This window comes from Mustela nivalis (assembly GCF_964662115.1).
Source record: "Mustela nivalis genome assembly, chromosome: 9".
Classification (NCBI taxonomy): domain Eukaryota; kingdom Metazoa; phylum Chordata; class Mammalia; order Carnivora; family Mustelidae; genus Mustela; species Mustela nivalis.
In genome coordinates this window covers 64,240,855-64,267,456 of record NC_139028.1, presented here as the reverse complement: position 1 = coordinate 64,267,456, position 26,602 = coordinate 64,240,855, and the positions used below count along the sequence as shown (strand labels likewise).

Genomic DNA, 26,602 nt, shown 5'->3' with positions numbered 1-26,602 from the left:
CTCCCAGAACTACCGCCACACCCGCCCTCCGCGCGGCCGCGCCTCACCTCGTCATCCACCACACCCCCATCGAACACCTTGGCCACCAGCTCATTCTGGTCCAGCAGGAACACGGAGCAGCTGTGGGGAGATAGCCTCAGTCGACAGAGCCCTGACACCCCTGTCTGACCCCCCCCCCCACACACACACTTCTCACGACTTAGGGCAAAGCCCAGATTTCTGAAGCCTGGAAGGAGTGCTCCGTTACGAGACCCTCTGGAGGGCTGGCTGACTCCAGACATAAATTCATCCCAAGGACTTTTTTTCCTCCTTGTTGCGGCTACTGTGTGCCAGGCACTGTGTTAGGAGCTGGGGATCCGTGGCCAGCAAAGGGAGCCCCCCACCCCTCCACTGTCATTGGACGTTACTAGTAAGGGACATAAGCATGAAATAAAGGATCATACAAAACATGACAGGGTCCCACAAGGAGGCAGTTGTGGGGAGGGGAGAGGGAAAAGGAAAAGGGGGATGAGACCTGAGGACTGGGGCCTCTGCTGCCCCACCCTGAGGTAGATTCGCTTACATCTCAGCATTGCTGAGGTTTCTGGCCTCTGTGATGATCTCCTGGAGCAGGACAGAGACATCATCTGTGGGTGGGAGAAGCGTGGACGGCAGTGATGAGACCAGACTAGAGTGCCAAGAACAAGCCTTCTCACCTTTCCTCCCCAAAACGCCCACCCCCACTCCCACCCCACAGCTGGGCTTGGAGGAGGACAGTTCACTCACCCAGGTGAGTGAAGAGGTTCTTTGCTACTTGGAGAAGAGCCTGGAATGGAGAGAATGAAGATCGTAGGGGTTGGCGTTGCAGAGGGGTCCCCCTCTCCAGCCCCTTGCCTCCAATGCTTCCTGAGTCTTCTCATTCCTCCTCTCTGGCTCTCTGGTCATGCTGAGGACTGGCAGAGTCTAATTATATCATCTGGCTACCAACTGAAGGAGTGGGAAGTACAGCCCCAGTGAAGGAGAACAGTAATCTGGAGTCTCGGGCTCTCCCTCACGTCGGGCTCCCGCTGCCCAGATGTTGCTGTAGTACCCAAGTTGAACACTAGAGGACGATCGCACACAGTGACTGCAGCCAGCGGCGGGCCAGCCGGAGGAACCACTGACCCATCTCCCTCTTTAAGAAGCCTCCAGGGCACTAGGTAGCTAACCTTCCTACCATCAGTCCAGAAAGACAGGGGCTTTTCCCTATGGGTGATGCTCTGGGGCTGAGAGCTGGGTGACTTCATCTCCAAGAGAGGCTCATAGTAGGTGACTCACCTGGCACTCACACTTGAGCTTTTGCTCCTTCTGGAAGGCCAGGGTGCTGGTGAGCACAGTGCTCGTGTAGTGGAAGCAGTGCTGGATCACACGCTCATCCTGGTCCGTGAACCTGGGGCAGGGGGCAGGGGTCACCAGAGAGGCAGTGGACAGCGGTCTTCCCTCCCTGTTTCTCCTTGCTTCCATTTCCCCAGGAAGTCCACTCAGAGACGCATCAGCTAAACATCACTCCCCTCTACCCGGGCTGCTCGCGGCATATGCAGCTGAGGCCAGCTTCCCCCTCAGACTGGGGGCTTTCTGAGGGGAAGGCTCTAATCTCCCTCAGACCAAAATGTGTTTTCCTCCTCAAACTATTGTTTCTTGAAGCCAGAGCTATGTCCCCTTCCACTGACTTCGGATTTATCCGCACTGAGGTTGGGTCTCCCCTCTCAGACTACACAATTGCTTGGGCCAGAGCTGGGTATTCTCCTGCTCTTCCCCAGGGGCCACCAGCCTCAGAGAGGGGCATTGGTCCCACCCTGCCTTGTCCAGCTTCTGTCACTGTCCTACTCTTCCAACTCTGCAGGCTGTGATTTGGTGCTGCCATAAATTCTAACGTGGCTGCGAGGAGGAGCCCATCTCTCTCAGAGCTAGCTCCCATTTGGCAAGATGACCCCTGGTCCTCCTAAGGTCATTCAATCTGGCCACCGAGTGACAGGGAGTTCTGTGGGGCTGGATGGACCAAGCTAGGGAGGATCTGCACTGGAGACATGGGTTAGCCTCTCAAGTGGGGGCCTTAGGAATGAAGGGGAGAAGCATGCCTCTGAGATCTTGACCTCTCGGCCCCCAGATTTCCCTGTCTAGTCTTCTCCCCATTTAATGGCCAGTCTTGGTGCTCCTTTGCCAGGGTATCCCCCACTCTTGCTGGCTGCCTCATGCTTTGGGTCTAGATCCCTGTCCCCACCACCCTGTATCCTCTCCCCACCCTCCCTAGCACAGCATGTGAGTTCCCTCAGTCTGGTCCCGCTCACCTCTGTCCCCATATCTATGGGTGTCTCTCACACTAAGCCTTACTGAGATCCTCATCATTCTGAGAAAACCTCAGGCTCTTTCACACCTTCACGCTTTTCCCCACACTGTTCGCTCTGACTAGAATACCTTTCCCACCCTCCTCCCTCTCTGCCCTGAAAATAAACTTCAAATCTTGAAGGCAGGGACCATGACTGTGTCACCCAGTGCAGAACTGGTGCCAGAGAGATAAATGGGAGGTGTCTGCTAAGTGCTTTAACTGTATTCTATGTCTTCCCTGGTCACCAGCCCTCTCATGCTCCCAGCTCAAGGGACTCTGAGGTCCCTGTTCTTTGGGCTCCAGGCAGGTTGTCTGCCATGCCTGCTCTGAGCGGAATCCCACCTTTCTCATACACTCATTCAGCACTCACTCCCTGAAATGTGTGGGACCCAGAGATGGCTACAGAGCTGTCACCAAGCCCCATCTCATTTCCCTTCTGATGCCACCTCTCCTCCAGGTCTAAGGCCATCTCAGAGCCCAGTCCTCCAGCCAGCAGCCAGAGGTCACAGCCCCTGCTGAACCCCCTCTCTCTGTACTCCCCTCCCGAGGGACCTTTCTGAGGCCATCTGACCAGTTCAGGGCTGGACACAGTAGGTGCCCGATGTGTGCTTGCTGAACGATGTAAATGCTCCCACCAGTAGGACGCCAAGCACGGATGACACAGATCCCACACCCTCCCTGCCTCAGGGCGTTCTGCTTCAGCCCCATTTTCACTTCCCCAGGCCTAGCTGCCCTGCCTGCAGAGCTCTGTGTTGGCAGGTCCTGCTCCTTAGGCCTACAACTCCCAGATCTCTGCCTCACCCTTGCAGACACCATGCCCAGACTTTCTGACATCTCAGTCGTCCCAACATCCCCAGTGTCCACTTTCTGCAGGACCTACAGCCCAGTCTGCTTGCTGGAGCCCCAGGGGCCGAGCGTTTTGTCAGTATGTCTGCATCCTGGAATCACGACTCACCCCCACCCACCTGCTCATTCCTCCCTGTGAGACTCAGGCACAGTCTGAGAGAGCAGTGGACCACATGTGGCAGCGCTCACATACAGAGCCTGTGCCCAGGACAGACACAGCTCCCTGGTCACGGCACCGTTTCTCACTCAGCTAAACTCCATGCTCAGCCGACTCTTGCAGGCAGCTCCTACCAAGTAATGAGCTGGAGTAGGACATGAAATCTATTTACAATTCCACTTCTAGACCCCAAATCTGACCTCAGTTCTTGAGAATAGCTTCCTAAGCCTCTTTACCTGACTCTGCCCTTCCCACCACTGTTTTCTAGGATTCTTAGAGCTGCCCTGTCAGTGTCTCTACAGTCCTTCAGCTTATCCCAGCCCCCCACCTCTTCCCTTTAGTCCCTGTCCACAGTGTCAGTGGCGCTCTCTGGGTCCCAGAGAGTTCACCCATCCCAGAGCTCACCACCCTCCATCAGGGCAGTTTCCAGCAGAAGTGCCAAAAGAGGGTGAAGGTAAGTGGGTGAAAGGCCAGTTCTCTCTAAGAGTAGATAATCCAAACTAGAGGAATTGGGCAAAAGAAGGGGAACTCACTTGGACCTCAACATGATGTTTTTTTTTTTAATATTTTATTTATTTATTTGACAGAGAGAAAGAAAGAGAGAGAGAGAAAGAGCACAAACAAGCAGGGGGAGCACCAGGCAGAGGGAGAAGGAGAAACAGGTTCCCTGCTGAACAGGGAGCCCAATGTGGGGCTCGATCCCAGGGTCCTGGAATCATGACCTGAGCTGAAGGCAGATGCTTAATGGACTCAGTGACCCAGGCACCCCTCAACATGATTTTAAATAAGCCAAAATGGGTGATGGAGAGTCACCAATGACCTGTGTCTCAGCCAGAAGAAGCTGCAGCACATTCAGAATCCCCTAGGCTCCTGCACCAACAAACCATTTGGCCCACCACTGCTGGGACAGTGTCCCCTGCCTGGAGCCTTTCCCTCACCGTGGCCCAAGCAAAGCCCTGCCCAGCCTCTCAGCTCCACCTCCTGATCCACGTCACCCAACCAAGACTCACGGGTCTCCTCCAAGCTTGTTGAAGGCGCAGGCCAAGGCCACCACCTGGTCAGTGGCCCGGCTGATGACAGGGACGCAGAGCATGGCCTGCAGCTCACAGCCCAACATGCTTTGCAGCTGTTGCACATCCTCCTGCAAAGGGGAAGGGTGTCAGGGTAGGGATGGAGGGAGGGAATGTGCTTCGTCTGGAGCCCACCACCACAGGCAGTTCTAAAGGGCTCCTGCAGAATGGGAAGGACTAAACACGGGGGTGGCTTGGAAGAAAGTCCCTGGGGCTTGTCTCCCCCGTTCACAAGCTGCCTTCTCCCAGAGACCCTGTCCCTTTGCCTCCTCCCCCAGTCCAGCCAGTCCATGGCTTACAGAGGCGAGATCTTTCAGCTGGATAGACTTCTTATCTTCCACCACGTGGCCCAGGCGCCCTGTCGTCAGCTGGGGAGTGAGAAGAGGCTGAGTCAGGGCCCGGCTCTCTCCAAGGTCAGGTGACCTCAGACTCAACCCCCCTCCCAAGTCTGGAAGTTCCAGCAACTTCTTCAGTAAATCCAAACGGTGGATAAAGTCAATACTGGGGAGCTGGGGTGGAAGGTGTGGTGGAGAGAAGTTCTGCTCTTGACCAGAATCCCCTTCGGATGACATTAGAGTCTTCCCTAATTAGAAGAGAGAAAAGCAAACTCCACAGAGAGTGGAACTCAACAGATTCTAAGAGAGCCAAATCCAGAAATATTCCAACAGAAGTGAACTGGTACCAAGTAAGCCTTTCTATAGATTGTAAGAGATCTCTCCTAATGGATCCTGTTCATGACAGATTGTTATCTCTCATAACATTTCTAAATATATTTCAAGATCCAGATACTTCCAGCAGATTCCAAGAGATTCTAGCAGAGATCCCCGTCTCTGTGGCCAGCTCCCTGGGCCCCTCACTGGCCCTAACTCCTTCCACAGACTCCCAACACTGAGGAGGGACGGGGGACTCACCGGAAAGCTGGTTTCCTCCTGTAGCACTTTATCTCCAATGACCTGAGGGGCAAAGTGGAGGCACCAGTTAAAGGGTGGGCAAGGCTGTTCCCTTCGGAGACCCAGGTCCCCGGGTCTCTGGCCCCCTCTCTAATCCACAATGGACCTGGGCCCTCACCTTACAGGAAAGCTGGAGATTGTCCTCGGACACCAGCAGGAGGCAGCAGCGAGATGCCTGGGTTTCCTGCTGCAGCTGAGAGGCAGGGACCAAGGGAGCGGCTAACCGCGGATCTGGGGCCACCCCCACTTCCCACCCTCTCGCCTCTCCGAGGCTCCTCAGGTGGGAGGAAGGGAGGGCGGGGCGCCGGAATCTGATTGAGAAGGGCCCTAGGTCCCTGGAGGACCACCGGGGGCGGGGGAGAAGCACGTGCACTCACGTATTGGAGGACTTTGAGCTGCAGGGAAGAGGCGTCCAGGTCGTAGAGTTCCCCTGCAGTGGGGAGGCGCGGGGCAGAGGGAAGACTCATCGACTCCCCCAGGGGTGCTCCACCTGCCGGCCCGGCCTGTAGACCTCCCTTCCACTTGCCACTCGGGTCCCCCATCCCGGGCGCGCCCCACCCCATAGACCCGTCCCTTCCAGGTTAGATCCTGTCGGGCCGCGGGGCCCCGCCCCCGCCGGGTCCTCACCGCACAGCTGTAGGATCTTCCGGTCCTGGTGAGTGTACGCGACGCCGCCCTTCTGGTCTGCCGCCGCAGCCGCCGCCGCCGCCGGGGGGTTCTGGACCGCTTCGGAGGCCGCGCCGAGCCCGCGCTGCTGCAAGGCCTGCACCCTTCGCAGGGCCACCAGGGTCTGGGACAAGCCGAGTGGTCAGCGAGTCACTCGCCCCACCTGTACGACGCTCGCCGCCGCCTGGAGACCTTTGCCTTTGCTCCGTCGTCCTGCGGTGCTCCTTGCCCCCCCCCCCCCCCCCCGTCCCAAACAATTCAGCCCTTAGCGCTCCACCCACCAGTAGGCTCCCAGTGCCCCAGGTGCATCCTTCAGTCCTTGAACAGCTAGGGACAGGGTTTGTCCCTCTGGCTGGCCCCCAGGCTCTTACTAGACAGGGCGGGGTCAGATTTCTCCGCTTCTCTGGCACTCAGGGAGTTGGAAGGTCTTGTTAAAGTCACAAACTCCTGGGGCGCCTGGGTGGCTCAGTGGGTTAAAGCCTCTGCCTTCAACTCAGGTCATGATCCCAGGGTCCTGGGATCGAGCCCCACATCGGGCTCTCTGCTCAGCAGGAAGCCTGCTTCCTCCTCTCTCTCTGCTTGCCTCTGCCTCTCTGCCTACTTGTGATCTCTGCCTATCAAATAAATAAAATCTTTGGGAAAAAAAGAGAACCTCTCAGTTAATGTAAAGTCACAAACTCCTAAAGTCTCAGGATCATTAAGTACATAGTCCTTCCTAAGTATTGACACGGTATCTGACTTGCCTTATCTCACGGTACAATAAGCAAGTCCGTGCTATCCTCATCCTCATTTTCAGATGTGAAACTGAGGCCCAGAAAGGTTAAGTGACTTGCTCAAGGTCACATGGCCCAAAGATGGTGGACAGGAACCCAGGTCTGTCCAGTTCCCCGGCCAGATCATCTTCCTACCAGTTGTGAGGTCTTCAGCAGCCCCCATCTTACCCGGCCCTACCCCCACTCACATGCTTCTCTACCGCCTGCAGGCTCCACTCTTCACTGTCGCTCAGCTGGCCACAGTGCACCTGAAGGAATAAGAGAGGGGGACCACCTGTGACCTCCCCGAGGCTCCTGTCCCATGCCCAAGACAAGTCACCATGCCCAGGACTGTCACTACCAACACATCCACCCCCCAATCTGTGGGCCTCAATGATAAGCCTATCCTTCTGACCAAGCAGATGACTCCAGGAAAATCCCCTCCTCCAGTAAGCCTTCTAGGGCTAATCCAAAGAAAGATCTCTGCCTTTTCAGACACGGTCCCATTAACAGAACAACCCAGGTGTCCAGTGAGGGAAAGGGGGGAGTGACCTTGGACCCCTTTCCATCTCCCAGCCCATGGAGCTCCTTAGGCTCTGATTATGGAATCAGTGGTATTAGCCTCAGCCCCCAGCTCCATACTTTCCGAGTTGAGGCTTGAGCTGCCCTGGAGTCTGCAGTAAGGGAAGAGTTTCAACATTTATGATGCATCTGCCGAGCCTGAAGAACTTGGGAGGAAGGTTGGGAGAATGGTTGAAAGGAGTGATAAAGTGCTTGCTTTACACATGCGGGATTCTCACCAGCTTCCATCCTGCACATGAGCCAAGGCCCAGAAAGGTTGTATTGCCTTGCCCATGGTCACACAGCAGAAAGTGGTAGAGTCTGGGAGAGCACCAATCACTCCCTCCCCTTGTCTGCCCATACCTTCCCCTCTCAGGATCCACTCTCAGCCCTTCCACCCCGCCCCCCATCATCTATCATCCAACTTCCCCGTGTCAATCATGAGGAATACCCTTAGCGCATCTTCTATCCTTTGTGAACACTCTTCCCTGACCCCTGCATGGGCACTTGGTAAGAAAATGGCGGGGGGGGGGGCAGTCTTGCCCCCTGCTAGCTAGGCTCCCCACCTGCGTCACCAGCTTCCTGTGCCTACTCAGAGCTGCTTGCCACCTGCAGGGCTCCCCACAGTGACTGCACTGGGGTCCCTCCTTCATCCTCCCTCCCCACGCAGCAGCCCCCATCCGCCTCTGCTCTAGGTCCCCTGCCTGGAGCAGATGGAGAGGAGGAGCCCAACGGGTTCTCAGAAAGCTCACAGTCTGGCTGGGGTGGGATGGAGTGGGGGATGCAAATGGTGGGGTGCAGAACCTCAGACCTGAAGAAGTAGGAGAGGGCAGATGGTGTGGGTGGGAACCTCAGGGTTGTGGGGGCTCTGAGGGGAAGGGCATTAGGGGAGCTTCAAGAACTGGCACTGAAGTATGGGGAGGACAGGTGGAGCCTGAAGAGAGGGGACACTGTAGCCAGGGGTGTCCTGGCAGGACTGGCTAAGAGGTGGCATGGGGATGGGACGACCAGGGTGGGGGTAGGATCCACGGTGCCACAGGGGGAAGAGCCTTGAGTGCAAGGCGAAGGAATTGGACTTTAGCTTCACTGTACTGGGGATCCATGGCAGACTCTAGCATCTGTGGACCAGAGATGGTTGTTGAAGGTTAAGTTCTGGACAAAGTGCCACCATCTAGGACTCCCGCAGGACAGGGAGTTGAAAGAGGCTGGGAGCATGGTTGATCTGTGTATGGCTTACATAAACATGTCAGTATTTTACTGTTAGTAGATGGGGGAGGCTATCCTTCTTATTCCTTCCACCTAGACCCATCTCTCAGGAAAAGGGAAGATTGAGACCCCTCCAGGACTATGTGACAACCAGTTCCTGGGTTCTCAACACAGCCTGGTGCCAACACAGAGCTGGGAGACCGAAGGAGAGCTTCAGAAGGCTGGAGACAGGGACTTTCTCCTGTACCCCTTGGACTCCCCCCCACCCCCCAGTCCAGCGCAGCCTCCTGGGCTGCCTCAGCCCATCCCCACCCAGCCTATGCATGAGCCCACACACATTCTCCTGAAAAGCCTCAGCACCCACCCCTACGCTCACTTTCCCATGGAGATGCTCAGGCGTGTGGGCACACATGGAGTAGAGTCCCAGACTCAAAGGCATCCACACACCCACACCCACAGCATACACACCATCCATATGGGCACATTCAGACCCGTACACAGGACACCTGGGTTCACATAGCCAAGAGCCATGCACACACTCCTGCTCCCCCATAGGCAAACATACAATCACCAGCACTCATGCATGGCTTTTTGCTCACCCACAGGAACACACAATTGCAGCCTACTCTTACTAATCAGGGAGTGTGTCTGGGGCCCCGTGGGAACATTCAGTTGTGGGCACTGGGGCTGCAGAGAAGGTTGAAAGCCCAGCACAGCCCTCAAACCCCTCACCCTCACCAAGTTCAGTGTGGCTAAGCGCATGAACATGCCGTCCTCATGTAAGGAGCCGGTGTGGCTGCCAGAGCGGGATTCGGGAAGCATAGGCACAAATCATGCATCCGATGCCAGGGACCAAGGGCCACCCTCTCCTGGGACTTCTCATCCCAGAACTAAAGAACAGAGGTAAGGACTCTTTGCACACGAAGAATCTGCCGTTCAGGTACCTTGAGCTGCAGACGCCCAGCACTCAGCCACACAGCCCCGCACCTGGCCGGCACAGTCCTCAGACAGCCCTCCACCCACAGTATCTCCATCAGGCACCATATTCCTTGCAGGGCTCCCTGTTTCCTTGCCAGCATTTGCCAGCATTTGCAATTCTATCCCTGTTTGGTTCACTTGTTTGATGTCTGTCTCCCGACATCTCCAGGCTGTATGACCTGCGAAGCCAGGGGTCAGTCACTGCTCTGTTGGCAGCACCTAGCACACCATGCCTGGCAATGCCCGAGAAATGGGTCTTTGACTGATAGATGGGCAGGAGGATGGATGGACAGATGGAAGGATGGATAAATGGATACCAAGAGCAGAGAGTCTGAGAAAGGAGTGGGGCTTGTTGAGGATGGAGCTGGTGAACCAGCTAGTGAATCTCTGCCCTGTGGCATCCTCTTTACCCTTCGGCCCTCTGCTGTCAGGATCTGGTTGTAGCTAGGATGTCAGGGGCAGCCTGTGCCGCCTCTGGAAGCATGTGAGATCCAGGGGGACACAGAGCCTAGCAGATGTGCATGCACTGGGGAGAGGGGTGTCCTGGGGAATTGCACTTCTATCTGAGGCACAGGCTTGGAGGAGAGGCAGACTGAATAATTTAAGTACTTTTCAAGAGCTCTTAAAGAAAAAAAAAAAAAAAAAAAGAGCTGCCCGGGGCCTTTGAGGAAGTGGGAAGCTAGTTGTCGGGAACTTCTCCTGGCAACCAGAGCCCCAGGTGACATCTTGCTCAGCACCGTGCACCCCAAGCCTCAGCCTCACCAGGATCACTTTTCTCCCAACCACCCTTCTCCCCACCCTGCCTTGGCTCATGCTGTTTACTCCTAGAATATCCTTTCCCTTCTTCTCTGCCTGTCAACCTCCTACATATGCTCCAAAGCCCCACTCAATTGCTACCTCCACTATGAGACACCCCTTGGTGCTCCAGCCTCTGCCACCAGAACACCTGCCAGCAGCATTTATTTCATTTGGCCAGTGGTCACCTGAGGCTGTGCCTGCCTTCCCCCAGATGGAGCTTCTAGAAGGCCCAAATGGGTCTCACTCGGCTCTCTGCCCCAGCACCCAGCCTGGATGCCCAGAGCAGGTTTTCTAGGGTGTACTGAATGTGAGTAAGGCTGTCCGCCTCCCCTTCCGCAGCCCACAACACACATATACACACAGGCCTTTCTTCCCGCAGGTGAAGGCAGAAACCTGGACTCCAGGTCCAACCTGAGCCAAGCTGAGCTGTGGTCATGGCAGCCATCCTCCTGCCGGCAAGATGAACAAACTCCGAACGTCCTCCTCTTGCTGGAGTGGCTTCCCTTCTGACCCGGCCCTCACTAGACCGCCACAGGAAATCCTTCTCAGCAACCTGGCACCCCCAGACTCTTCTCCCTCAGAGGTGGGCCACCGAGTTACCCCCTCCCACCGCCCACCTCTGCACATTGCCCCCAGCCCTGGGCCTCTTCCAAGCCATCCGCTCTGGCACAGATTGGGACCAAAAGAGGGAGGGAAGCCGCACTGAGAAAGAACTCTGTGCCAACAGCAGATCCGTCCCCTGCGGGAACAGAAGCTGGGGGTGGGGGAGCAGCTTGCGGGAGAAACCGAGGGGCCGACGGCTCCCTCAGTCAGGCAGATGGGGCGCCGAGGAGACCAAGCCAAGCACTCCTTCCTTCCTCTCCTCTTCCCCCTCTCCCCGCGGCCGGCCCCCACTCCCACTGCCCTCCCCCGCCAGCAGCTCCGGAAAGGTCAGGCGCCTCGGAAACCTTTAATTCCGTTTTAATGAGCTCGGGAGGAGTCCCATGGGCGCAAGATGACCCCCTCTTCATCTGTCCGCGCACCCAGGTCTGAGCCTTATTGAGGTTGTGGCTGCCTCGGTGAAGCCGACCCGCCAATAATGGCCATTGGGGGGCGCCAACCCTCGGTTCCTAGGACAGGAGGATTTGATTTACGCGAGAAGAGCCTGAAAGAGTGGCTGAGCCAGCCCCAGCTCGGCTGGTGGAGCAGAAAGCTGGTGAGCTCCGCCAGGGGGCAGCAGAGGGCAGGGGGAGCCTGGGCCCGGGTTCCCTGCCTGACTGCGCACTGGGGACAGTCCGCCCCGCCCCCCCGCACACTACCCCCGGCTCCTCCCCCACACACCCCCGCCCCGCCAAGCAACGCATCCCCCCTTTGCCGTTGAAGCCCCTTCCCCTCCCTCACCCCCTCCAGGAAGCCCGCCCATCGTCGCCAGCATCAGCGATGGGGCTGGATGCTTTCCCAGGCAGCCCCTCTCAGTGGGCCCCCCTCATGCTCCTGAGCTCCAGCCACGGGAATCTGGCCGGCCTTCCCCCACTGGCTCTTTTTGTCGGCAACATGTCCTCCCTTCCTCAGTGTCTGTCAGGCCTTCTGTGGACACAGCCCCCTGCCCCTAACCCAGCAGGGAGGATGCCAAAGAGGAAGCAAGGTCAGGGTTGCACAGATAGCTCCAATCAGGCTGAGAAGTACAAGAGAGGCTCGTACATATCTCTGAATGTTGCTGACAGGGCCGATGATTTCGTCCTGCCCATTCAAGGTAAGGCGAAGAGCTGGGGTGTGGGAAAAACCCAGACTCCTCCCAGATCCCCATTTCCCCCACTCCAGTCCAGTTTGCTGCTCTACACACACACACACACACACACACACACACACACGGGCTCCATCCCCTGTTCCTCCCTTGTTCCTCTCTCCCCCAATCCCACCCCACACTGTTCTTACCAAGATGACCGCTGCCACAGCCCCAGCCTCCTTGTCCACGAGCGGCATGACCAGCACTGAGGGGGAGAGGGGAATGAGGTAGTCCTGCGGGGCCAGTGAGGCTCAGAGATACAGAGCCAAGCCCCAGGGAGGGAGACAAAGACACAGACAGAGAGGCTGGCACAGAGACACAGAGACACCCAGAGAGACAGGGGGTCCTGAGGCAGCAACAGAACAACCACAGCAATGTCCCCTGCATGGAAGGAAGCCCTCTCACTTCACAACTCTTCTGTGAGCCCCACCCCCCCAGCAACCCTGAGAGGGCAGGAAGCAGGTAAGGCTGAGCACCCCTATTTTACAGATTGGGAAACTGAGGTCCAGAAAGGGGAAGTGACTTGCCCAAGATCACACAGCAAGTCAGGTCTCCTGACTCCCAGTCTTGTGCACTTTCCACATCGAGACAGAGGACAGAGACCTAGAGAGACTGAGACACGAGGCAGAGAGACATGGCGGACAGGGGGCGTGGAGAAGAAGAGAAAGAAAAACAGACACAGTGACAGAGAGAGCATGACAACAACGCAGCCCATCTAGCAATAGACACAAGCACATGATCACTGTGGCCACTGGCCACTGAGCCCTAGTATGTGGCAGGCCCTTAACGTGCGTTATCTCATTTGTTTCTCCTCAAAACACCCCCTCAAGGCAGGTTCTCTCGTCCCCATTTTACATATCAGGAAACTGAGGCTCAGAGATGTTAGTAGCACAACAGAGAGAGAATTAGATGGAGGAACTGCTGGAGACACAGAGCAAGATAAAGGAGACAGAGATGAAGACAGAGCTAGAAGACAGACGTGATCTGGGGAGCAGGGCCACAGTCCCTCCCTCCCTGCCCCTGCCCAGGTCCCAGCCCTTACCTTGGGTGTCAGGAGCCAGTGGAGCCATCAGCCTGGCCAGCGGCTTCCCGGGCAGGTCTGTGGGGCCCAGTCCGCTGCACCCCAGCCGCTTCCGGGAGACCACAGCCTCTCTGAAAAGGACACCCTCCCCTCTCAGTCCCCGGACCAAAAAGGAGCAGACCCTGACCTGAGGACACACAGCCCGCTCGACCCTGCACATCTGCAAGGATCTAGACAATCTGAACTGCTGTAGGGTGGACACAAGGAGGACACAAATAAAAGAGATGGGAACACTGACCCGCCACGTAGAGGGGCAGGCAGCCACAGTCTGGCCTCTGGTGCCCCTTGCTGGAACCCTGGGGCCCAGTGCAGGTCCCCCAGAGCAAGTCAAGCAAGGGCTCAGAGCTAGGCTACCGAGCTCTGAAATCGTGCTGTGGCTACTACTTGACCTTGGGCAAGGGATCTGCCTCTCTGAGCCTTCCAGGGAGAAAGAGTATGGAGTAGAGTAGAATCCTAACCATCTCTACCCTCAGAAAGCCCTTCTATACACCTGAAACTAGTGTAACACTGTGTGTCAATGATACTTCAATTAAAAGAAAAAGAAAACATTCTAGAGCAACTTGTGGTGCTAAGCACAGGAGGACTCCAGCGATAGCTGTCCTGACTAAATTTTATCCTACATTCCCCATGTGCCATGCACAATCCAAGCAACGCGTCTGGTTTAACTTGGAATTCCCAGAAATCCCATGAATTCAAGATTATCATTTCCATTTTCAGGTGGAGGTTGAGAACATATCCAAGGTCCCGGGGCTAATAAGTGGTAGAGTTGGGATTTGAACCCAGGCATTTGGCACCAGAGCCCTAATGTGCTCAAACCTTCCTAAAGACCTGAGGGGGTTGAGCTTCCAACGGGATTGGCATGAATGGGCGTAGGTGTGATGGAGGGGTGGGGAGGGGAGTTAGTTTAGGAAGAATGAGCTTCTATCTGCCCTCGCCACACATACTAGCTTTCCCCTGGCCTCTAGCTCTTCCTGCTTAATTAAGTGCCTGATTTTTCACCAACTGTCCCTCCACGATGATTAAATGTCCTGGGTTCCTCATCCCTCATGCTGCCTCCACTTAATTGTGTTTGCAGGAACTGCCTGACCTGAAGAGAAGAGAAGCCTGGGGGGCTGGGACGCCAGTGTGGGCATCTGGGGTCACTAAGGGGAGCCAAGCAAAAGCCAGATGAGGATATAAGAGAGGCGGGGTGGCCTCCAAGTCTCCCGATCAGATCGAGGCCTCTAGAGAAATCAAAGGCAAAGAGGTTGCACCTCTTGGTAAAGGTCATGTAGCATTCTGAGCTGGATCCATTCACTCCTGGCCTCTTGATTCAGAATCTACAAGAACCCAGTGGTGTCTCCTACCTTCTAGCCCTCATGCCCTACGACCATGAGGCTCCTGGAGAGCTAGTCTCCAGCTCTGTTCTAAACAGCTGGGAATAGGGAATGGGAATCTAGGGTGACAGGAGAGCAATGTAGCCACATTTCCTGATGAATCAATTGCTGAAGACTGGGGCTTCCTGGGGGCAGGGGCTTGCCTCCATGACCCTCAGCCAAACCCCCTCTTACTGAGCCCACCCAGCCACTTGGCCTCTTGCAGTCTGGTTATTGGGCAACCACAAGATGGCACTGGTCCTTATGTCGCTGGTCTGTAAACCAAGGGGCTACATCCCCCTGACCCCTCACTCCCCCTTTCCCAACCTCCCAAACCCCTGCCCAGACCAGAAGCTGCCTTTGCTTGGTGCCTCCCCACCCCACCCCGGGAGCCTGACAAGAGTCTATCCTCTGCCTTTCTTCTGCACAAAACTCCCTCTTCTGTGCTCATGGCTTCCTGACTCCAGGTCCCACTCTCATGAGACCTCCGATACCCAACAGCCTCCTGGAAGCCTGTCCTGGATGTCCCTGATGTCGTCAAAGGCACCCAGTCCCAATCTGAACTTGTTCTCTCCACCACATAAGGAGGCACAACCACCCACCGGGTCCCCTGTAAGCTTGTCCACAAACTGTCCCAGCTACCTCCCTCTTCCTCCCCTCCCCTATCCAATGAGTGAACCACCTTCCATGCATCTCACAACTGTCCTGCATGGCGTTAGTGTCAGAGAAGGCTTCCTGGAGGAGGCGATGCTGAGTTGGGTCCTAAAGAACATGCAGAGGTTTTCAAGGCAGACAGGAAGGGAGGTGCAGGCAGAGGGACAGGCATGTGTCGAGGCTCAGAGGAGGGAAAGAATGTTTGTCTACTCGATGGCCCAACTGCAAGGAGTTTAGTGTGGCTGGACAGCAGGGAGCAAGGCTGGACAGGGTCCCGAGGAGCTGGGCATGATCCTGAGGGCAGTGGGAGCCCCAGGATGGACTTGAGTAAGGGAAGGTGAAGGTCATGTTTGCTTTCAGCCTGATCAGTTTAGCTGCTGGATAAAACTCTCACTGGACAGGGAGAATCTGAGAGACTGGAAATGTCCTGGCAGTGAGGGCATCTAGTCTCAGTGGCCCCTGGACAGCAGAGGAGAGGCGGGGCTGGGGCAGATCAACCTTGACTGAGCCCAGATCTCTCACGGAGCACTGGGGCCTCTGAGGAGCCTAAACCCAGAGGAGTCCCCTCACTTTGGCACCTTGCTCTGCAATCTGTCCTCCCCAGCCTGACGACGTCCCATAGTTCCAGGCAGGTCTGTGCTGGGCCATGCTCACCCCAGCCCACACCCATGCAAGCCCTTCCTGGAACTGCTGTCCCCCTAGAGGTTTTAAAGATACCCATGGACTAAAAGACGAAGGGAAATGCCCAGGCTGAGTCTCCTCAAACCAGATAGGGTTGAGGGCTTTGTCTATATTCACACCCCAGTGGTTCCTCCCTCATCTTAGGGCCCCCTCCCCCACCCTGCCTCCTCTCCCTTGCTGACTCCTCTGTCCTCCTACCCAGCTGCCAGGCTGAGGGTGAGGGGTGAGGGGACTCCACGCCCGGGGGCCAGCTGTCCAGGTTGAAGGCTAATGACTCAGGTCTGGTGCCTGGGTGGTCATGGCTGCCCCACTTACGATAAAGACAGATGGGCACAGAGTGGGGAGAGGAACGGGCGTGGACTTTATGACAGTTCCATCCCTTTAACAATTATTTGTTTAGTGGCAAGAGTAGAGAAAAAAGCTCTCTGTTGGGAGGGTCAATGGCCTGGAAAGAGCTGAGTGCCCAGGCCCCCTCCCACTCCACTGAGCCCCGTCTTTGGTGAGGCCCCATCCCCTTTACTGAGCACCCCACCCCACCCCCACCTCCCAGGGCCTCAACCTCACTCTGAATTTTCATCTCTCTTGGAGATAAATTATGATTCAGTCCAGGACCTGGACCCTTTCCTCTCCCTCTCCCAGAATGGGAGACTCCAGAGACAGGGACAGACTATTCCATGTGTCCCTTGACACAAATCAGAGGAACACAGATTCTGCAGTGAAAGAGGAACAGGTCAGCTCTGAGGAAGAAATTTCTCAAGACTGGGCCCTGGGACCCCCAAATGGTAGCAGAGGGAGACAAGCAGCTGGGCTCTTGTGGGCGGGGGTGTCCCCGTGGCAGCTGAAAAGCCCCAGACTTTGCCGCAACCAGCAGCGGATAATGAGAGGCTTGAAGATGGCAGGAGACACAATAAGAGGAGGAAGGCGGCAGGGCTGGGGACTGAAATAGGCTGGGAGATTGAAGGGGCACCAACATGAGGGCGACGAAGAGTTCCCGGAAGGCCCTTCTGCAGGCAGTCTTCCAGGAGGCCCTTCCCACAAACCCCTAGAATTCAGAGCTGGACCAGCCCTCACACACTGCAGTGTTCCATCTTGCTCTCCCCCAGGAATCCCCAGAGGCCCAGAGCAATTATTGCCCTAGGGTGGTGGTGGTGGGGGGGGTGTCTCAGCCACACCCTCCTGGATCCCAGGTCTCCCAGATGCCCAGCCCATGGTTTTTCTTGTGGAAAGACCCATCCCTGAGGGAGGCTACCACAGCCGGAACACCTTTTCTGGAAACTGGAGCTTCCTCAGGGATGGGGGCAATATGGAGCAGGCCTCCTAGAGCGCCTCCTGCTGGCCAGGAGAAATCAGGGAAGTGTGACTGGTTCAGATGGAGCCGCCCTGGGAAGGACTTCACTCAGGAGAAGAGGGCCTGAGGCAGCATGAGGGGTTAGGGAACCTAAACCACATTGTGGGGATGAAACTGGGGACCTGTGAGCCCACGGTGGAGGGGTCTCCCCATTCCCCCTGGATTATCTCCCCTGTTGTCCTCACACCACACTGAGCCTGTCCTCTTCCTCCCTGGGCCTTATCTGTCTTTATGACCCACCTCTATTCACACCTGCTGCTGTTTCCCAGCCCTGCCAGCCCTCCAGGGTTTCCTGGAGTGGTGCCCCCTCCACTGGGCACAGCCAGAGCCTCGGGCCCCACCTTTGGATGAAGCAGCTGTCCAGTCTCCCACTGGGGCCAGAATCACAGGGGTCACCACCGGAAGGACCCTGTACCCAGCCTCACCCATTTTATAGAAAAAGACTGAAGCCGGAAGGGAAGTAAAAATTTTCTCAAGGTCACCCTGATGTGTAAATTGGGGCTTGGGTTGGAGGGCAATCAGCAACCACTGAGCTCAGACTTGTGTCAGGCACTGGGAGGAGCACTGGGCATCCAGGATCTCATCTCTTCAAAAGACAGGTGCTACTGTTATCTCTTCTAGGGAGAAGAAAACAGGCTTAGAAGTGGACACAGGGAGTCAGGGACGGGGCCGGGCTAGACTCCAGGCCCATCTGGTGCTCTTCCCTCTTCCACATACCTAGCTAGGTCTTAGCCCTGACCTTGGAGGTGGACTCAGTGCCAGATGTGGGGTTGGGGGTGTGGCAAAACAAAGATTTCAGGAGAGAAGACTGACGTAAACTTTCACCCCTAATCCTTGCTGACCTGAATGAGTTTTGAACTCTGTGTCACCTGGGATGCAGGCTGCCTCACTCCCCTGGCCCCTTGCTGGCCTCTTCCTGGGATTTCTGAGGCCAGTCTCCCAGCAGGCGCTCACCTCCCCATCTCCACTGAACTCTGGGCTAATTGCATTGTAATACTCACTTTTAACTGCCTTCCACCACCTCTCTCCCCCTCCACCGTGCCCCCCTTATCTTTTCCAAAAGCTTTACAGAATCTGAAGGTAGTGGGCAGTAGTTGGGGGATCCTGAGAGGTGCAGAAGATCTGAGAGCTCTCCAAGATGCCTGGACCGCAGACCCCCCCACCCCACCCCTCCTCACAGCAGAAAGCCTCTGGGGAGCATTCTTGGGCTCAGAAGGGAAGGCCGACCAGCAGGATGCTCCCTTCCTGCCTTCTGGGCCCTTGGTCCTGCGTCCCTCTCCCAGGAAGGCCTTCCCCGGCCACTAGAAGGAACCCTGCTGGGTGGAGCAAGATCATATATAAAGCAGAGTTCTTAGTAGTAGGGCTGCTGGCTCCGAGAAGGAAAGGGGATATTACAAGCATTCTTCTTCCATAAGATTCCGAAGACCTGCCAGTCCTATCCTGCCATCTTATAGATGGGACAGTAGAAGTCAGAGAGTGGCATGGCGCAGTCATTGAGGGAAGGAGCTGTCAAGAGATGGTGAAGAGGAGAGGGTCACTGGCCACCCATCCCCTAGAGGAACAAAATGGGAGAACAGGATGTGAGAAGGCTCTGGCTTGTTGGAGAGGCCCCAGCCTCTCCAAGGGGGAAGGGCTGGAGAGAGAGGCCAGCGTCTTGGAATCCAGGGTCCCAAGTGCCAGGAGGGTCCTCAAGACCACCAGCATCCCCAGGACCAGGGTCTCCAGCAGCAATTCTTTCCATGACCTCCATGAAAGGAGGTCTTGCCATGTGTCTTGCTGGCTTCAGCTACTACCTGAAAAAGCCATATTCCTGGAAGACTTGGCCTGTTGGAAAAGCCCTCCCCATCAGGGAGTAGAGTGCTGCCTTCTAGTAACACCCCACTGGTGCCCACTCAGCCCTCAGCTTATGACCTCGTGTTCCCTGGGCCCACAATGGCCCTGCGGTACTGAGAAGGCAGTGATCATGTCCTCTGTGGCCTGACCTCCTCTGGACCAGCACTCCTGCCTGTCAACACTGTCTCATCTGATGAGCTCCACTTCCTTTGACTGTCCCCTGAATGGACAAGAGCCAGGAGACTGTGTCCCAGGCCTGGCTCTATCGCACACCAGGTACATGGCCTGGGACACATCTTGTGGAGGAAGATAAGGAGGCTGAATTCAATTTAGGCTCAGAAGTATCAGGGGACCATAGCACACCAGGCATCCCACCCATGTTCCTAAGGTCAGGGATTCCAACATTCCATCCTGACAAAAACAAAACCAGATGCTTAGCATTTCTAATAGATGCCTTTTAAGGGCTTCACTTGTGTTAAATTCATTTGATCCTTGCAACAACCCTACGATATAAGTAACTATCATTATTGGCAGTTACAAACAAGAACCCTGAGGCCCAGAGAGGTTGAGTACCTTGCCCTAGGTTATACAGCTAGTAAAAGGGAAGTGGGATTTGAACCCAAGCACTGGGGCTCAGAAGCCACAGCCAGACACCTGTTTCTGATCTCCCTGCTTGCGGACACCGGGTTGATACCATGTGCTCCCACAGGTCCCAGGATTCTGGGATTTGGTGAGAACCTCCCAGGCAGGTCTCATAGCCTGCTGAGGGTCTAATGATAAACTCTAGCCCCGACCTTCTGAGAAGCTGTAGCAATTCCAAGGAGCTCTCTAGGTTTCTAGAAGAAAAACTACCACTGGGTACTTTCCTGTGCTGTCCACTACCGCAACACAACACGAGAAAAGACATTGCTTCTCTCCTCTATGGGGAGTCAGTGACCCAGCCAAGGATCCCCAGCTGGCAGGGAAGCTGAGGTCAAGGGCAGATGGGGAAAGTCAGACCAGTTGACTTTGGCAGGTCCCCCAGGCCTGAGATCCTTGACTGTAGGAGAGGCAGCAGGTACAGAATGGCTCACCGGACTTTCCCCTCCTGGGGCAGCTCATGAGGGGGGTCTTCACACACCAGCCGGGACTCCCCATCCAGCAGGTAGGTGTAGACAGTCTCCTAGGACAGAAGGCACTCGTGAGATCCTACAGACAGCCCTCCTGGCTGCCCTGTCCCAGGGCTGATGCAGATCTGGGTGACAAGGTCACCGATCCTCTGGCAGTGGGCTCAGGCATCTGTTTGGTTTCACTCCCCAGGTGAGGTCTAACTTGAAGCCAGGGTGGAAGAGCTCCTGTAAGCACCCTTTCCTCCTGGAGGGGTTCTGGGCAGGCTGACCCTGACCCTGACCCATGACCCTGCTGGCTTTCCTTGTCTATCACCCCAAATCCAAAGTGCTGGGGCAAGAATCTAAAGGATTCACCCCGAGAGATTTCCCTGCTGTGACTCGTCTCAGCGAACCATAACAGAGTAGTCAACAGAGTGATCCATCCAGGGCTGCATGGGCAGGAGGGGCTCAGAATGCCCTGGAAGCTTCCCCCACGACCTCTGACCTCAGAGACACAAACAATTCTACAAGAAACCACACACTGTGACTCAAGCCAGAAGGACTTCCTAGAAGAGGTGATCTTAAACTAACTGCTGGGAAAATTAGACACAAGTGGGGAATGGGTGAGGCATAGAAGAATGGCTTCTGGGCCTGGGCCAAGTTGTAGATATGCGGTGTAAAGAGCACAGAGTATTTATAGAACTGGCAGTGGAGGTAGGGGGCACAGGAGGTGGCCTTGGGGTCAGCAGGGCCTAGAAACAGAGCTTCGGGGAGGCTGCTGTGAGCCCTGAGAGATAGGAGCAGGTGCGTCTTTTGGAATGATGGTTCCCTAGAGTGAGATCAAAGCTCTATTCGAAGCTTGTCAAGTCTTCAGCTTGTCAATGTGCCTTCCCCAAGGGCCCAGAGCTGTCTTGGCCTCAGTTCCAGGCCATGTTTTGGCAGAAGCTGTTGCCCTCAGTGACCCATGGGTGAAAAGCCACATCCCTTTCCAAGCAGGACTGGCTACACGAGGGTTCCACACCCAACTCAGCACAGCCTCAGTGAGCGTCCCAAGGCCCTGCACTCTAGGTGCAGAGGGAGACACAGAGGCCAGGGCTGCCCAGCGGATGCCCTGGCCCAGCTAGGGGCCTCTGCATGCCGAGCTAAGTGTCTTGAGGGACACTGTTTTCTTGGGAGGGGAAGGGAGTTCTCTCCTCTCTGCTGATGCTATCAGGGAGGGCTTCTGGAGGAGGTAACTCTGGAGCTGGGTGTTGAAGGCCACCGGCAGTAAGTGTGGCAGTAAGTGTGGAATCCAGTCGAAGCCACTGCCCTTTCGCCACTGTGAGAGTCCACAGTCTTGCCAGTCACTCTGGTCTTTGGCTGCCCTCACCCTCCCAGTCCCAGGAGTTGTTCCAGTCCTACTTCCAGAGAACCCGAGCCAGTTCATCGGTGGTGTGGGCTGGGGATGACAGGGCCCGGACGAGTGTGAGGGGCAGGCACTGGCCAGGCCTGGAGGCCCCCTGTCCTCCAGGAAAAGGGTCCGGGCAGGGAGCTCAGGGATGGAGAAATCAGTGCAAGGGAGGCCTCTTCTCATCTGTATCCTGCCTCCGTCTGCTCCTCGAGTCGTTGCAGCTGCCTGGGAGGGGCCTGAGGGATCGGGCCCAAAGAGGTTAGGAGACACCCCAGCCCCAGCATCCAGGGTCACACGGAGAGCCTGGCCCTGACAGAGAGAGAGGTGGCTACCCTGGGGGTGGGGAGGCAGGGAGGACAGATCCTCCTCGCTTCCGGATGTCCCTCTGCCTCCCACCCCCTCACTCCCAGCCCTCTGGGTTAAAATTAGCTGAGTTTATTGGAGAGAAGGAGGGAACCATCGCAGACACATCAGCACCATCTGCATTCGGGGCTGCCTGCCACAATGGGTGCTGATGAGAGGGCCAGGTGCGGTGGCTCTCCTCCGAGGGGGAGTATGGAGACCCCTCCCCCAGTGCCCCCCTTCCCCCACTCCGTGGGGAGCAGAGACGCCTTCACATCCCACCCTTCTCTGGGAGAAGAGCAGGTCTCCAATCTCCCCGACTCCCTGGGGGCCCAGGCAGACCCTTTCCATCTCCCTACCCCCTCCATTCCCTGGGAGCAGAGCAGATGCTGTCCTCTCCCCTCCCTTCTTAGGGGGCAGACACTCTCATCTCCTCACCCTTCCCTAAGGGCAGAGTGGACCCTTCCCATCAATCCTCCCCCAACTCCCTGGGGGCAAACCAGACCCTCTAATTCTCAGGGGGCAGAGAAGATCTCCCATCTCCCCTCATCCGCTGTGGGCAGTTGAGACCTCTCATCTACTTCGCATCTACCCCTCCCTGGGGCGGATCACATTTCCCATGTCCCCACCCCTCTAGCAGGGGTGGGGGAAGTGGGTGGGGGGAGGAGGGACGCCTCCCGGAGAGGGGGTGTCCTGAAACCCTTCCTGCAGTTAAACCACAGCTCCCCAAAGCCGGGGTCCCTTAGCTCATACAGGTCTCTTGGACGAGCTAAGGTAGACATGTCCTACTCTCCCAGGAACCTAATGGCCTGGACCACAGCTGACTTCTAAGCCCCCAGGTCTGGGGATACAATTAATCCAGTGCTGGGCATCTATGCTGGCACAACAACCAAGCACCCTGCCTGTGGATACCTAACTAGTCACCTTCTCCTTACCCCTCCCAGGGCAGCCTCCATGGCCACAGAGGGGCCCACCCTTGCAGATGCTGACCTGCTAGCCTCCCCACCCCCTCCTTTCCAGATGTTTCTCCATCCCAGGCCAGATGTTCCCTCAGTCCTATCCTTCTCTGGGAGGATTTATTTTGGGGCGCCAACACACCACCCACTTCCTACCAATTTCACGCTCAATAAAACTCACTCATTAGCCCTCCTCCCGGGCTCTGAACTTCTAGAAGGTTTGAGAAGCCAGAGCTGAGGAGAGAGAATGGGGATGCTTAGGTGCCAAGCCCCATTTGTCCCTGTCATGCTGTGTGACCTTGGGTGAGTCACCCCCTCTCCCCGGGCCTCTGGAGTTTCATTAATCAAGCAGATTCAGATATGGTGGACTTGCAAGGGTGGGGGTGGGGAGTGGTGGGGTGAGGGGTGTCACATTTTGGCAGAGGCTGCCCTTGGCTGGGTCTGGAGTAGGGAAGAAGAGATTCCAGGCTCTGGGGACCCAGTTGAGGTGTCTCCTCCTCCAAGAAGACTTCCATGCTCCTTTAGCAGTTTCAGACCTCCCCTCCTCATGAGGAACACAGTCCCCTCAGCAAGGCACTCTGGGCCAGACAACCAAGTGTGCCAGGTGACCATGGGCCTAAGCAGCTGTCATCCATCTGCCCTCAATCTACAACCATCTTTGGTGTTGGGATAGGTCAGAGAGAAGTCTAAAGGTTTCTAGAGGTCATCTTGTCTAGCCTCCTATCTCTGGGCAGGATACTTCACCTCACACAGACTCATTCAACAAAGCTGTGCCTCTCACTCTAGCAACTCCTGTACTTGGCATCAAGGACGTTCTCCTGCACGCCTACCCTCAACTTCTTCTGCTACATATTCCAAAGCCCAGCTGACTCCACTGTGTTCTCGCTATTATCCCGGGGGAATCCTTTCCATTATTTGAGACACGATCTTCCCAATTAAGCTCTAAGTTCCTGTCTGCCCCTGACATTTCAGAATTCCTATGCAAGTTCATTCTCTGGTACTTAGCTTCAGACCTTCTCTTTCAGGACACCCTCTCAGAACACTTACTCAAAACCTTCACTTCCCTACGAGAGGCCCTGGGTACAGGGCCCCTGCTTCTTCCTTCCTTCTCAAACTTATGTGAGGTACAGCAAGGAGCTGGGCAAAGGTTTGGGGGCCAGGGGGAAAATGTGGACCAAGGCACCTACCACTTTGGGGAGCACAGCCGAGAGGGCCTCCTTGACAGCCCGCCGGAAGCCCGCTATGTGGATGACGGAGCCCAGGCTCAGCAAAGCATCCTGCAAGAGAGGAAAGGGCAGTGAGGGCTTTTTCCAGGCAGGCCAGGGCAGCCCCAACGGCCCAGACCGCTAGGAGCACAAACTCCCCGCTTAAACCAGAGCCCAAGGCTCTCAGACACTTGAATCCCAGGATCTTAAAATCTCAGAATTCAACAAGTCTTAAGGTCCTAGTGCATCCAGGTCCACTCTTCTTAGTAACAGGGGGAAAGGGGCTCAGAGAAGGGTCAGGGGCTTAGCAAAGTATTCACAGTACATTAAAAGTTCAAGTCGAGATTCACCCCCAGGCCTCTTGTCCGTTAGCCAAGGAAAATTCTAGCATAGTAAGGAAAACATAACCTTCCATATTAAAACAAAGCAAAATAAGCAAACCAAAACCCCTCCAATATGAATCCTGGAGAGTAGCAACAGTCCAAGCGATGAGCCCACAGGTGGGAGAAACACAGTTGGGCCAGCCCCTGGCAGGATAGAGGAGGAAGAAGCCAGCCTTGACAGCCTCACAGCCTTCCCATCCCAGGAACAGTCCTGTCCTTGGAGAGCCGGAACAGAGACAAGAAAGGTCCATGCTTCTCACTCTATTAACTTGGCTGAGCCGCAGGGATCAAAAAGAAAGGTAATGGAACAGGGGATCCAGGGCCAAGGCAGGCTCATGACTCATACCATCCACTCACCCATGCCCTCCCCGCTAGCCCTTGAAGTTCTTTTCTGTGGATGGCCAGGTCTGTGTTCAAAAAGCAAAATGATTAACCATAGGAGGAAGGAGACATGGCTTGGCCCCCATTCATATAAAAATGTTATGAGGTTGAGGGTCTTAGTGAACCACAAGCTCACATGAACCCATAGTGTATATGTGGCTGGTAATAATTAAAATGTGGGAACTGCAGGCCATATTAATAAGGATCTGTTAACCCGAATAGGGAAGATGACCATTCCCCCACTTCTGCAGGTGGATTAGATCATCTCCAGTGCACTTCTTCTCAAGTAAGGACAAGATGAGACTCATTCGCAGGTTACCCATGTAAGGAGGGAACCAGAAACCAAGGCCTGCATGTGGCTGAGACTGGAGGACCTGGGGGTGTCCAGCCTACTGCAGAGCAGAGCCATGGGTCTCCGTCTTTGACTCCAATCTCTCAGGCTCTCCTGAGCAGCAGGACAGGACTCTATGGCCCCAGGGACAGGCTGGAGACTCACAGGTCTAAAGGAGGCTGGCCTCAGCCCAGTGGGATGAAGGACATTTTCTAGGCAGAGTCACACCACATAGAAAGAGGCCACCAGGAAAGAGGGAGGAGGTGAGCTGCCTGTCCCTAAGGGTGGGCAAGAATTGACTCAGGGTCCATTTTTCAGAGGCCACTGAGAGGAGTCATGTGCTGGAGTCCAGGAGAAGTCTGGGGTTCAGGCTTTAGCTACAGCATTCGGCCGTGTGTCTTCTTGGCTTCAGTCTTCCCCCTCATCCCTGTTGCCACCGAGTTCTGGATTCCTAGGAGTGGGCAGCTGCAGTGGACTTTCTCCCCGAATGCTCACTTCCCACTGCTCTCCCCGCACCCCAGCCTCCCACCAGCCCCTCCTGCTGCTCAAGGATGAAGAGACATTTTGGTCACGGAAATAGATCTCTGCCCTTGGACATCAGAAGCTGCTGGTTCCGAACATTAGAATCCCCCCCACTGGATTAATTGTCCTTTAACCCTTAGGCATTCCCGATCACACATCACATGTGCTCAGCACCCTACGCCAGGCCACACAGCTACAGACCTTCACTTCTCCACAGAAGCCCCCAGCACACCCAAGCCCATCCACCAGGCACACACAGAGGTTCACGCAGGGGCAGCCATTTCCTTCTGGCTTCGAGACACAGCAAGAGAGGGAACACAAGCAGGCAGAGTGGGAGAAAGAGAAGCAGGCCTCCCACTGAGCAGGGAGCCCGATGTAGGGCTTGATCCCAGGCCCCTGGGATCACGATCTGAGCCAAAGGCAGACGCTAAAAGACTGAGCCACCCAGGTGCCCCTCTGTGACTTTTCAGACTTAAGAGCAGGACGAAGGTGGGGACAGGGGGACAGCTGTGCAGACAACATACAGGTAGGCTACTGTGGCCTTTTGAAGTCAATTCTGCAGATTAAAAGAGGGGAGAAAGAACTCATGTCCCAAATAATCCCAAAATTAAGTCTGCCAACCCAGGGTCCTCAGGCTGCGGCTCCCAGGTCGGGGCCTCCTCAGAAGGTGGTGCTGGTTTCCGCCTGTTCCTGCCTGGAGGCGGGGCTGGGGTGGGGGGAGACAAGCAGAGCCCTGGGGCTCTTGGCCTCTGGTGCAGTCTGATGTGTGTATGCTGTGGAAGTTGGAGAAGAGCAGCCAAGGTGATGGAGTGAGCTCTGGTGCAGGGCTGGGGGGGTGGGGAGGCTTGGGACAGCTTCGTCTCCTCATTTGACAGATGAGGAGACCGAGATTCAAAGAGAAGCAATGTCCCATTTATGGTCAGGCAACTAGTCAGGCAGAGCTGGTTCGCAGCCCAGGT

At 55.9% G+C, this 26,602-nt stretch overlaps 1 protein-coding gene across 4 annotated transcripts in view; it reads right to left on the bottom strand.

Moving 5' to 3' along the window:
- The window catches only part of PDE2A (phosphodiesterase 2A), a 92,383-nt gene that overhangs the window by 8,104 nt on the left and 57,677 nt on the right, over window positions 1–26,602 (bottom strand). For all 4 annotated transcript variants that reach the window (XM_082749722.1, XM_082749724.1, XM_082749723.1 and 1 more), the window contains 15 exons: window positions 24,009–24,098; window positions 20,119–20,207; window positions 13,136–13,245; window positions 12,243–12,298; window positions 6,995–7,054; window positions 5,995–6,157; window positions 5,745–5,797; window positions 5,486–5,560; window positions 5,329–5,370; window positions 4,717–4,785; window positions 4,358–4,488; window positions 1,297–1,408; window positions 766–805; window positions 563–626; window positions 48–120 (listed from right to left, as the gene is read on the bottom strand). In XM_082749722.1, coding sequence (XP_082605848.1) covers window positions 48–120; window positions 563–626; window positions 766–805; window positions 1,297–1,408; window positions 4,358–4,488; window positions 4,717–4,785; window positions 5,329–5,370; window positions 5,486–5,560; window positions 5,745–5,797; window positions 5,995–6,157; window positions 6,995–7,054; window positions 12,243–12,298; window positions 13,136–13,245; window positions 20,119–20,207; window positions 24,009–24,098 — 1,227 coding nt within the window. The remainder of the gene's footprint in view (window positions 1–47; window positions 121–562; window positions 627–765; window positions 806–1,296; window positions 1,409–4,357; window positions 4,489–4,716; window positions 4,786–5,328; window positions 5,371–5,485; window positions 5,561–5,744; window positions 5,798–5,994; window positions 6,158–6,994; window positions 7,055–12,242; window positions 12,299–13,135; window positions 13,246–20,118; window positions 20,208–24,008; window positions 24,099–26,602) is intronic.